The sequence below is a fragment of the Sorex araneus genome, chromosome 4, assembly GCF_027595985.1.
Source record: "Sorex araneus isolate mSorAra2 chromosome 4, mSorAra2.pri, whole genome shotgun sequence".
Classification (NCBI taxonomy): domain Eukaryota; kingdom Metazoa; phylum Chordata; class Mammalia; order Eulipotyphla; family Soricidae; genus Sorex; species Sorex araneus.
In genome coordinates, this window is record NC_073305.1 from 48,604,342 (window position 1) to 48,616,478 (window position 12,137).

Genomic DNA, 12,137 nt, shown 5'->3' on the forward strand with positions numbered 1-12,137 from the left:
ACCCCCACCCTTCATGATTTCTAATAACTATGTGTAAGGGGACAGGGACGATGACTATGAGAAAGAGAAGGACTAGACGAGAACCAAAATGGAAGGAGGACTATGAGGACTGGACAGTGACTAGAAGGTGAGGACTATGAGGAAAAGGATGACGGAACTGTGATGACTAGACTACGACCAAAACTATGACGACTGTGCTGTATGGGGGGAGATCGGACAATGCTGGGGAGGAGAGGGAAATAAACTGACTCCATTCCCCTTGTCTGTCTGTCCATCGCTGTAGGCTGGCCTGGGGAGGTGTCTCTTGGCCACCGAACGCCCAAGTCCCATGTGCTCACACTTTTCCTTTGAAACTCATACAGCACCACCAGGAATGACCCCTGAATACTGAGCTGGGAATAACTCCTGCACACTGCCAGATAAAACAAACAAACAAACCCCACAAAGTACAAAATCTTTTTTTTTTCCCTTTTGTTTTTAAGCCACACCTGGAGAAACTCAGGGGTCACTCCTGGTTCTATGCTCAGGAAACACTCCTGGCTGGGGTTGGGGGACAAAATGGGATGCCGGGGATCAAATCTGGTTGGCCATGTGCAAAGCCAGTGCCTTACCTGCTGTACTAGCTCTCCAGCCCCCAAAACACAAATGTTTATCAATGAAAATTACAGAAACCACCATCACGATTTCCTCCACGTGAAAAAAAGTAAAAGCCACCCTCTCCTATTCCATCTAAGTTATTGCTCAGGGCAGTCGCTTACGCCTTTGTGGCCTCCAAGAACAAGACTATTTGGCGCTTTATGTACGGCTGCCTCAGGATGCTGCGCACAGACGGTCTCTCTTCAGGCCTTTTGCTCAGCATCGACCTTATCAATCCTGCCAGCTCTGGGCTATAATCTTTCGGCATGGGTGGCAGCTGCAAAGAGAAATAATACTGCAATTATGAGTAGTGGTCTTGTGAAGCAGTTAACGGCAAAGGTTTCTCAGTATTTAGAGTTGTGACCCACACAAGCAGAAAATAATGAGTATTAAGTACATGCAAAGTGTCCTGGGGTGCGAATTATAATAACAAGCTGTAAGTTTGCAAAAGTATATCCTTCAGGCCATCAGTCCCACTTGGGGATTATCTTCTATAGAAATAAGAGTATGGATTCTGAAAGACGTATCTACCAGGCTATTCATTCCAATATTGCTCAGTGGCAAACATGAAGAAACAACTTAAATGTCTATTCACTGGGAATGTATGGAATAGATTATGATATATCCTTCTAATAAAATACTAGCAATCTCTCTTTTTTTTTAATTTTATTGAATCACCATGAGATAGTTACAAGCTTTGAAGTTTGGGTTACAATCTCACAATGATCAAACACCCATCCCTCCACCGGTGCACATTCCCCACCACCAATATCCCAGGTATACACCAGTGCACATTCCCCACCACCAATATCCCGGGTATACCCCCCCTTTCCCACCCTCCCCCTGCAGCCATGGCAGACAATATTTCCCATATTCTCTCTTTCTACTTTTGGGCATTATGGCTTGCAACACAGACACTGAGAGCTCATTATGTTTGGTCCATTATCTACTTTTGGCATGCATCTCCCATCCCAACTGGTTCCTCCAGCCATCATTTTCTTAGTGATCCCTTCTCTATTTCATCTGCCTTCTCCCCTCCACTCATGAAGCAGGCTTCCAGCTATGGGACAATCCCCCTGGCCCTTGTATCTACTGTCCTTGGGTGTCAGCCTCATGTGATGTTATTCTATACTCCACAAATGATTGCAGTCCTTCTGTGTCTGTCCCTCTCTTTCTGACTCATTTCACTTAGCATGATACTCTCCATGCCTATCCATTTATAAGCAAATGTCATGACTTCATCTCTCCTAACAACTGCATTAAAATACTAGCAATCTCTTAAATAAGACCTGGCATGGTAAGATATTCTGACATGGAAAAATATTTTCTTGCAGGGGCTAGAATATGACTTTAAGGGTTGGAACTCATGCTTAGGGATGACTTTCAGGGCTGGAACTCATGCTTTGCATCCAGGAGACCCGGATTCAATCCTTAGCAGCCCCAGGTCAATTCTTCAAAGCCAAAAAGTCACCTTTACAATAAGTATTTAAAACTGATCTGGGGTTGGAGAAACAGCACAACAGGCCTGACGTATGCTTCCCATGCAGGAGGCTCAGTTTGGTCCCTGATATCCCCGGGTGCTCCCAAGGACCCTGAGCACAGAGCTGAGAGTAGAGGTAGATGCCCCTCCACCCCCCTGCCAACTGATCAGTCTCGTGTCCTCAAGTTCAACCTCCCCCACTGTAGGAACCCACTTTATCAACTATCCATCCAACATCAATGGTTACTTTTGTTCTTGGCTACCTACAAAACTGCATTAAACTAACCCTGCTCCAAATATCTAGAGCAGTCCATTCCAGATAAAGCAGAAACAGTGAGGGAAGGTGGGGTGGGGTGGGGGGGCGCCGGGGGGTGGGGTCCCAAAGTGGGCCCAGACTGTGCAGCAGATGCACAGTGAGCGAGGGGCATTAGCAAGTGTCTCCGGGATCACCGTGGCTCAGGTTCATTTCTTGTAGAAATGCTAAATAAAAAGTGGCCAAAACAACAAACAAGGGCTATGTGGCTATAAGATCCTCCCTTTAAAAAGAAGACAAAGTGGGTCGGAGAACTAGGACAGCAGGTAGGGGCACCTGACAACATGGGTTCAATGTCTGGCACCATATATGGCATATGGTCCTTCAAGTCTTACCAGGAGTGATCCCTGAGCACAGAGACAAGAGTAAGTCCTGAGCACAGCCATGCATGGCACAGATAAGAAAGAAAGGAATGAAGGAAGGAAAGAAGGAAGACAGAAAGAAAGAGAGAGAGAGAAAGAAAGAAAGAAAGAAAGAAAGAAAGAAAGAAAGAAAGAAAGAAAGAAAGAAAGAAAGAAAGAAAGAAAGAAAGAAAGAAAGAGAGGGAAGGAGGGAGGAAGGAAGGAATAGGGAAAGGGAGGGAGGGAGGGAAGGAAGGAAGGAAGGAAGGAAGGAAGGAAGGAAGGAAGGAAGGAAGGAAGGAAGGAAGGAAGGAAGGAAGGAAGGAAGGAAGGAAGGAAGGAAAAAAAAGAAGTAAAAGGAATGGGGCGATGACTCAAGAGACTGGAGCATATGCTTTGCATGCAGAAAGTCCAGGTTCAATCTCCCACCTCATTGCATGGTCCCATGATCAGCAGTAGGAGCTCACAGGTTTGTGAACACCAAGCAGGGAACAGCCCCCACACATCACAGGGTGTGGACCTCCTACCCCCAGCTCAAAAGAAAAAAAAAAAGAAAGAGAGAAAAACTTTCTCCCAAAGGAAAATCCTCATTGGCATATATAATATATAGACACTACAGAATGGAGCTGAGGCTTTCTTGTGTGTGGGGGTTGGGGGGAGAGGGGATAGCAATCCACTGGTGTTACTACAGGATCACTAGGTGCCCCACCAAATCTGGGGCTCCCATAAGCAAAGCATGAAGTCCAGCCCTGTAAGCCACTTTGAGCCCAGAATGGGACTATTTTGGGCTTTTGGGTTTTTTGTTTATTTGGGTTTTTTTGCAGGGGGCACACCAAAAGTGCTCAGGGGTTACTCCTAGCTCTGCACTCAGGGGTCACTCCTGGTAGTGCTCAGGGGGCCACATGGGATACTGGCAATCGAACTTGGGTTGGGTGTATGCAAGGCAAGTGCCCTACCTACTGTACTGTTGCTCTGGCCCCCGGAGCTTTGGATATTTATACTAATATCCAAATAAGTTCCAAAAGGAAAGGGCTGGGGAGATGGCTCACGGGGCCAGAGGGTTTGCTTTCTTCAGGCAAGAGGCCCAGGTTTGATTCCCACCACTACACGGTGCCCAGAGCACTGTTATCAGGAGTGGCTTCCAAGCACCAGGCTGGGAGTAGCCCCTGAGCATTCATTACCAGTCTGGCCCCTGCCCCAAACAAAACAAAACAGACCAAAGGAAAAAAATGCCCTGCCTTAAGGTTTAAGGTTAGGCCAGGCAAAGTTAGCACAGGGCAGGCTGACACCCTTGACTCTGAATAAAGGGGACAAGGTTCAGTTGGAGCTTAGAGAAGGGAAGCACTGCCAGAAGCCAATGTACCGAACGCAAAACTCATTTTTGAAGTGGAATTAGTGGATGTTGATGGAAACAGCAATTCTTCAGCTATAAAAACATCAGCGTAAATAAAAAATGGCTCTGAAGCAGCTTATGTAACTAATTGAGGCTAATTACTGTTTTAAGGAGTTAACTAAAAAATTCAAGAAGTCAGAACCTGTTTACTTGATTCCCAATTCTTTAGTTGTAATCCCTCCTAAATCCCTGAAGTCTAAATATTTTATAACTGTGTAAGATAATTAGCTGAGGAGAAATGATTTTCCATTCGCCTCATACTGTTAGGTAAAATGCTCAATAAAAATTTACTGAATACAAAAAAAAAAAAAAGAGAGAGAGAAAAATGTCCTTACCTTTCCTTCAATAATTCGATAAACTAAAGAATTCATGTCTTTTGCGTTGAAAGCATGCTTCAGAGTGGCCATTTCATAAACACAGCATCCCAGAGCCCAAACATCAGACTAGAAAAGGAAAACAGAAGAGGGCTAAATGTGGAACTGTCTTATTTACATTTTTCCCCTTTCAGAAAAACATTCTCCTAATCCAACTTAAAGATGATTCTTCTGAGTAGCCTTATGGGCTCTACCCTAAAGACAAGAAGTGCACATTCAGGGGCTGGAGCAATAGCACAGCGGGTAGGGTATTTGCCTTGCACGAGGCCGACCCAGGTTCAATTCCCAGCACCCTATATGGTCCCCTGAGCACCACCAGGGGTAATTCCTGAGTGCAGAGCCAGGAGTAACCCCTGTGCATCGCCAGTTGTGACCCAAAAAGCCAAAAAAAAAGTGCACACTCAGCCCTACCTTATAGTTGTAGGGCTTGTTGGAGAACAGCTCGGGGCTCATGTAGTAGGGTGTGCCGATGAGGGTGCTAGCCATGTCACAGTGGTTCTCTAACACGCGGGCAATTCCTAGGTCCCCAACTTTGATGATATTTGTTCTGGTAAGGAAGACATTTTGAGTCTTGAGATCTCGGTGAAGGATGTGTTTTTCGTGTAAATACTGTGAGAAGAAATATCAGCATATCATTAAATATAGTACACTTGGCAGTTTTTTCTTCCTGACTACCCTCAAATGAAAGACTTAAAGAGCCTTAGTTACCTATATACCAAAGCCCTGTTATTTTGAGGCTGTAACAATAATGAGGATAAGGGCACTTGCCTTATACAACCCAGACTCAATACCCGGCACCCCATAAGATCCACTGAGCCCCATCAGAGGTGATCTCTGAAAGTAAGAGTCAGGAGTAAGCCCTGAGTACTGCCTGGTGTATCCCACAAACAACACAACAACAACACTATTGTTTTGTAATTTCTAAATAAAAAGTCTAATTTTCAATTTTCCAAAATAAGAACATAGAGGCAGGGGCTGGAGAGATAGTGCAGTCCATTGGGTGCTTGCCTTCCATGCAGCTGATCTGGGTTCCATCCCTGGAAACCCCATATGGCCCCCCGGACCTGCCAGAAGTCATTCCTGAGTGTCGAGCCAGGAGTAACCTCTGAGCACTGCTGGGTTTGGCAAAGAAAAACAAAAAGCAATAGCATAGCAGGTAGGCTGCTTGCCTTGCATGCAGTCAATCCAGGTTCAATCCCCAACACCCCATAAGGTTCCTTGGACCTCAGCAGGAGTAAACCGGCAGCACAAAGCCGGGAATGACCCAAAAATAAAACAAAGTGACCAAGCCAAAATTAAAAAATTAAGCTCCGGGGATGGGACCAAAGAGAAAGTACAGTGGGTAGTAGATTGTTTTCCTTGCATGTGTTCCAACCTGGGTTTGACCCAAGGCACCCCATACGGTTCCCTGAGCACTGCCAGGAGTGAGCACTGCTGTGCCTTGCCCAAAAAACAACCATAAAATAAAGTAAAATAAAATTTCCAGGGACTAGGAGACAGTACAATAGTTAGGACTCATGCCTAGCATGAGTCAAACTGGGTCTGAGTTTGGCTTGAGCACTGCTGGGGTGACCCAGGCACTGTGAGCCCTGGCAGCTGGCATCCTTGAGGCCCACTGAACCACCAGCCTGCTGGTCAAGAAGCACTGGTGGGGTCCCCCTGGGCCTTCTGAGGATTGCTTGCTAGGACCCCCAGAAGAAAACAAAACGAAGTTCCATGCATCAATCTACCCATATCTTATACAACTCTCTGTGGTGGTTGATGAATTTTATCATTTGGCATTATATGAATCCAGTTAGGAAGTATGCTAGAACTCCCACTGAAAGTAGAACGACAGAGGCCCGGAGCAACAGTACAGCAGGTAGGGGTCTTGCCTTGTCTTCGGATCTGGAATCAGTACCCTGTACCCATACTGTCCCTTGAGGGAACCAGGATGGTCCCTGAGTCCAGAACCAGGTGTAAACCCTGAGCACCACTGTGTGTGGCCCAAAAACAAACAAAAAAGAAAGTAAAAAGACAACTTACAAGTCATATGTAGATTCCTTTTAGACTCATGAAATTGTCAATTTAAGAATAATTTTAGAATAATTTCAAATATAGCAAGTTCACCTGTCTGTAGAGTACCACACAATTTAAACTAAGTCATTAATTCTGGGTAATCCACCCAGTTCTACAGTGGTACTTCATAAAGAGTCTCATGTTTAAATATGTGTATGTTAAAATATAAACAGTTTTGAATTTCCAATCAAAACAGGGTTAATACACAAATTCCCAAAATTTAAGCATATTAACTATCTCAGCCACTTTTCACTATGACATAGGTGATGGACCAGCTGATAATTCTTTGTCAACTCAGGGCCCTTAAAATTGTATTTACTATAAAAATGAAACACATGGAGCACTGGCCTCTCCTGTAATTAGACATGAAATACCCATCTGTTTACAATAAACACGCACTGGGAAAAATTCCAAATCTACAGCAAGAAGGCATGGGTACTCATTATCAATGAAAAATGAAATTTTGCTTCTTTGTACTTGAGTCACACAGGTGGTATCTGAAGGGGTTGCTCCTGGAGGTGTCAGAGGACCTTATGGTGTCCCAGATAGACCTGGGGCTCCTGCGTGCATTCCAACACTTTGAGTCAGCTCCCTGACTCAACTTAAAAAAAAAAAAATTGAGAGGGGCAGGTGGGACACACCTGCAGTATCCAGGGCTTTCTTCTGGCTCTGCACTCAGGGTCACTCCTGGCAGGGATCAAGGGATCACCTGGGGTGCCACGAATCAAACCTAGGTCAGCCGCATGCAAGGCAAGCACTTTAACCACTGTACTATTTCCCCACCAGTTTCAAAAACACATTTTTTTAAAAGTCAGCACTTGGCAAAGCATTTTCCTCAGACATCCCCTCTACCCCACCCCACACCTTGGAGTATGTGGGCATCCTCAGAGCCACGTACCTGCAGCGCCATCGCGATCTGAACAAACCACTCCACCACCTGACTCTCGGGTAGAGGCCGCCCCTTCTGCTCCTTGAGCTTTCTGTACAGATCGCCTCCTTCACAGAAGCCCATGACAATGTACAGCAGACCGTCCCCGCCCTCCCACGATTCCTTGTAGGTCACAATGTTCGGGTGTTTCAGCTGCGACAAGAGCTGGGCTTCTTGCTCAGCAGCTCGCCTCTCTCGGCTGGACGCATTTCGGAGGTTCAGTTTTTTGATGACATACTACAAAGAAAACAAGACTTTGCCGTTGTTGTTTTTACAATGTGCAAACCAGCATAGTTTCATAGATTAGGAGGTAGTTAAGGGCTCACCTAAATTTCCTCAAAACCAACTTTCTAGAGCCTGATGGAACCCCTATTGCTTCTGTTATTCATAAAGCGCAGATTTTGACAAAAAGATTTCTTAGGACTAACTGTATTTTTTACAGGTTAGACTTGGAGCCTAGAAGGGGGGAGGGGTAGTCACCAAAAAAAGTATACTTTCCATTTGTTCCATTTACAACCACAACGGCCGAAAAGTGAGGTCACGTTAACATCCTATGGGATCGATCATAAAATCTCTGGTCAAGGTTTTATACCCTCTAATAGCCCCCTTCAATGTGCCTTAAAAAAATAATTTGAAAATAAACCTGCAGACCAACCAGGTCCGAGATATGCATTATTCAAAGGAATCCATGACCCAATAAGGTGACTGGTTCCCAACATCCCAAAGGATTTCCATTAAATAAAAGCACTGTCAGGAGCTGCAGTGAGGAAGTTTACGGAAACTCTCCTGCCTGAGCTTGTGTTCCAGCAGCGTCCCATCTGAGACACAGCAGAGTAAGCCAGAGGTCCTTATACTGAGGGCAGCATCTCAGGTCCTCCGAGGCAGCCCAGCTGTCTTAGTGTCATGAATACTTTCAACAGGGCCACTCCTGGCAAAGCTCTGTCCCTGCAGCCGAGTGTACCTGGAGGCCTCCTTGGGACCATACCAAAGATGCTGGTGCCACACGGTTGACACCCAGCAGTGCTGGGGGTGGTCACAAGGTACCAACTCAGGCCTTGCCCCTGCTAGGAATGTGCCCTTCCACGTGCCTACGTGCCTGGGCCCCTCTTCCTGGTGCAATTCTTTAATAGTGCCTCCTTTCCTTTCCAAAACTGTTTCAGATTGTATACCACATGGTCACCCTATTTATAAACCACGTTAAGAACAGGCTCTACATCCTGAGTGTGATGAGATCAAGTGCATTAAATCACAGAGTGACACAGATCGACGTTTCCAAAGAGACTGATGAGATTGGGACAACCGTGATTGAACTGGAGAACAGCAAACCCCCCATAGGGCTGGGAAGAGCTAGTGGCCACAATTCAGCTAGACAACGGGGTCCTGGATGGGTGCGATAAAAGCGGAGGTGGAGAGGAGGCTGCTAGCTCGCAGTGGTCCGATAAATAAGGGGATGGTATCGCTGGCCCGCAGGTGCTGTCACTCGCTGGACTGGAGAACGATGGCCCGGGCTAAGCACTGGCTTTGAAAGACAGCAGTGTCTAAACGGGGCGCTTGGGGCCCTAAATAACCTGCAGCTATTTATTGCTCCGTAATAAATAACGGGGTGCTGGGGGATGCCAGATCTGGGTGAACCCAGCACAGCCCGGTACAAAGGGGCCTCGGGGGCGCACGATACTGAGGAACCTGGCCTGGTGCCGGCGCCCCGGCTGGTCGTCCCAGGGGTCGTGCAGTCCGAGGTGGGGGTCCCCTTCCGGGCCCGCCGCCCCTCCCCCTGCGTCCCCAGGCCGCCGACCTGCCTGCCGTCCCGCCGGTGCCTTACGAGCGTCACTTCCCCGTAGCTGCCCCTGCCCACGGGCCGCAGGTAGCAGTAGGCGGCCAGGGGCATGTTCCCGGCGGCGGCGGCGGCGGGCAGAGCAGCGGGAGGCCCCGCTCATGCCCGAGAGGCGGCCGAGCGGGCGGCTACACAGGCGGCCGGGCCCCGCGCGAGCTCGGGAGCCCAAGCCGCGGCGACGCCGCTGCCATAGCGATCCGGGCCAGCGCGGCGCTGCGCTTGCGCCGGCCGCCCCGGGAGGCGCCACCACCGAGCCGTGGCGCCGCCAGGCCAGAGCGGGCCCTGCGGAGGGAGGCCACCATAGAGCGGAGGCGGCCGGGGGCCAGAGCGACTCTCCTCCGCACCGGGGATTTCCGGGTTGCAGGCCACAGGGAAGTGAGCAAGGCTTCCGCTTGCTTGAGGTCTTCCTTCTTTTTTTAAATTTAATTTAATTTTATTATTTTAAAATTTTATTTTATGTTTTTTAACTTTCTCATAATATTTGAATATATTTAACATTTGAACACTAATCCCATCACCCTTACACCTTCCCATCACCATAGTTCTATCCCACCCTCCAGACCCTGCCCCCAAAGCAGAACCGAAATAATTTATTTTGTATTGCTTGTTAGGAATAATCCTCCAAAATAATCCAAAAAAAATGTTTCTTAGAGGAAAATGTGTGAAGATTGTTGATTTTCACCCAGGAGCCATTAAGACCTTCTATAAGAGCTTGGGTTCTTACTAGCATTTAAGGGCTTTGCATGTTTTGTTCCTTTCATTTTTGGGTTACAGTCACACAATGATCAAACACCAATCCCTTCACGAGTGCACATTCCTCACCACCTATATTCCCAGTATAGCCCCAGTATACCCCCACCTTTCCCACCCTCCCACGCCCCCATGATAAACAATATTCCCCATACTCTCTCTACTTTTGGGCATTATGGTTTGCAATGCAGATACTGAGATGTTATCATGTTTGATCTTTTATCTACTTTTGGCACACATCTCCTATCCCGACCGATTCCCCCAACCATCATTTTCTTAGTGATCCCTTCTCTATATTCCAGCTGTCCCCTCCCTGCCCACTCCTGAGGCAGGCTTCCAACTATGGAGCAATCTTCCTGACCCTTTTATCTACTGTCCTTGGGTGTCGGTCTTGTGTTATGTTATTTTATACTCCACAAATGAGTGCAGTCCTTCTATATCTATCCCTCTCTTTCTGACTCATTTCACATATTATATACTCTCCATGTCTATCCATTTATAAGCAAATTTCATGACTTCATCTCTCCTAACAGCTGCATAGTATTCCATTGTGTAGATGTACCAAAGTTTCTTTAACCAGTTGTCTGTTCTCAGGCACTTGGGTTGTTTCCAGCTTTTGACTATTGTGAACAGTGCTGCAATGAACATATAGGTACAGATGTCATTTCTACTGTGCTTTTTTGCAGCTGCGGAATATATTCCCAGAAGTGGTATTGCAAGGTCATATGGAAGCTCAATTTCTAGTTTTTGAAGGGCTGTCCATATTGTTTTCCAAAAAGGCTGGACCAGTTGGCATTCCCACCAACAGTGAAAGAGTGTTTCTTTTTCCCCACATCCACGCCAGCACTGCTTGCTTTTGTTCTTTTACATTCGGGAACCCTCTCTCCCCATCCTCACCAGGTACCCGCCCGTTATCCAGGGCTCTTTCCTGGAGCTTCGCAGTTTGGCTTAGGTTAGCCAATAGATCAAAGGTTAGATTGGTTACTGGGACAGGGAGACAATTCGCAACACTTTCACCCAGAACAGCCAGGCCATATAGTCTGTTGAAATGGGGGAGCTGGGGCTTGGAAATTGCATCAGCTGTACATGGGGGTGGGGTTTGCATGAGCACAGCACTTGCTACTGCTTCTTTACCTATGGCACGTTTGGAAAATAGAATGGTGTTCTTGCCATGCTGGGAAGGTGATGTGGGGTCCGTTCAGTAGAAGCAGCATTAGGGCCGCTCGGGATAGCTTAATCCCCATAGCACACTCCTATGCTGTGTGGATGGCTGGAATGAGCAGGTTTTAGTGAGCAGGGGCATTGTTCCAACATGGCCTTGCTCAAAGTTTGATCAGAGGACAAGAAAAGAGTGTTTTAAGAGCATATAATATTTGCTGATGCTATCCTCTCCAGCTAACAATATTGGTAGACTTCAGCTTGCAGTGGGTGCTGAGAACTTCAAAGAACTCTCACGAGGAGTCTAAACTCTGACACTAAGTGGCTTGACCAAAGGCCAGCATTGTTTCTAACAGCCTAAGCATCACCTATTCCAGCTCTGCCCCAATCCCATTAAAAGGTCCGCCAGTAAAAACGCAATGGTTGCCAAAGGGATTGCTCCTGGATTGCCTCCAAGCCTGTAGGCTCTCTGCTCTAGAGCATTTACCAAATAAGCACAAAAATACATGAATACATAACTTACACTTATGTCTTTCATCTGTGCTTTGAGTGTAATTACGTGCATGTATGTACATGTGTATGTGTGTGTACATATGTGTATCTCCTAGCCTATGGGTGATTTTCTCAAGAAATATGTCTCACCTGGATGTACTCCTGGATCTCCACTTAGGAGTCATTCCTGGCAAGACTCGGGAGACCATATGGGGTCCCAGGGATCGAACCCAGATCAGCTGGGTGCAAGGCAAACTCCCTCCTTGCTGTACTATGTTTCCGGCCCCAACTTTTCTATTTTAAAAAATAAAATTAATTTTTTAATTGAATCACCATGAGGTACACAGTTACAGAATTGTTCATGATTGGGTTTCAGTCATACA

The 12,137-nt window shown here is 46.8% G+C and overlaps 1 protein-coding gene across 2 annotated transcripts in view; it reads right to left on the bottom strand.

Moving 5' to 3' along the window:
- NEK4 (NIMA related kinase 4) overlaps positions 1-9,616 on the bottom strand; it is a 34,854-nt gene extending 25,238 nt beyond the window's left edge. Inside the window, exons 1-5 of one of the 2 annotated variants that reach the window (XR_008629779.1) lie at positions 9,316-9,616; positions 7,494-7,760; positions 4,949-5,146; positions 4,499-4,606; positions 759-913 (exon numbers count right to left, since the gene is read on the bottom strand). Coding sequence is in view for 1 of the 2 variants with exons in the window: in XM_055135323.1 (XP_054991298.1) it covers positions 759-913; positions 4,499-4,606; positions 4,949-5,146; positions 7,494-7,760; positions 9,316-9,408 (821 nt within the window). In the remaining variant the exon portion in view is untranslated. The remainder of the gene's footprint in view (positions 1-758; positions 914-4,498; positions 4,607-4,948; positions 5,147-7,493; positions 7,761-9,315) is intronic. The other variant, XM_055135323.1, reaches the window with a different exon arrangement.
- Between the last annotated feature and the right edge of the window lie 2,521 nt (positions 9,617-12,137).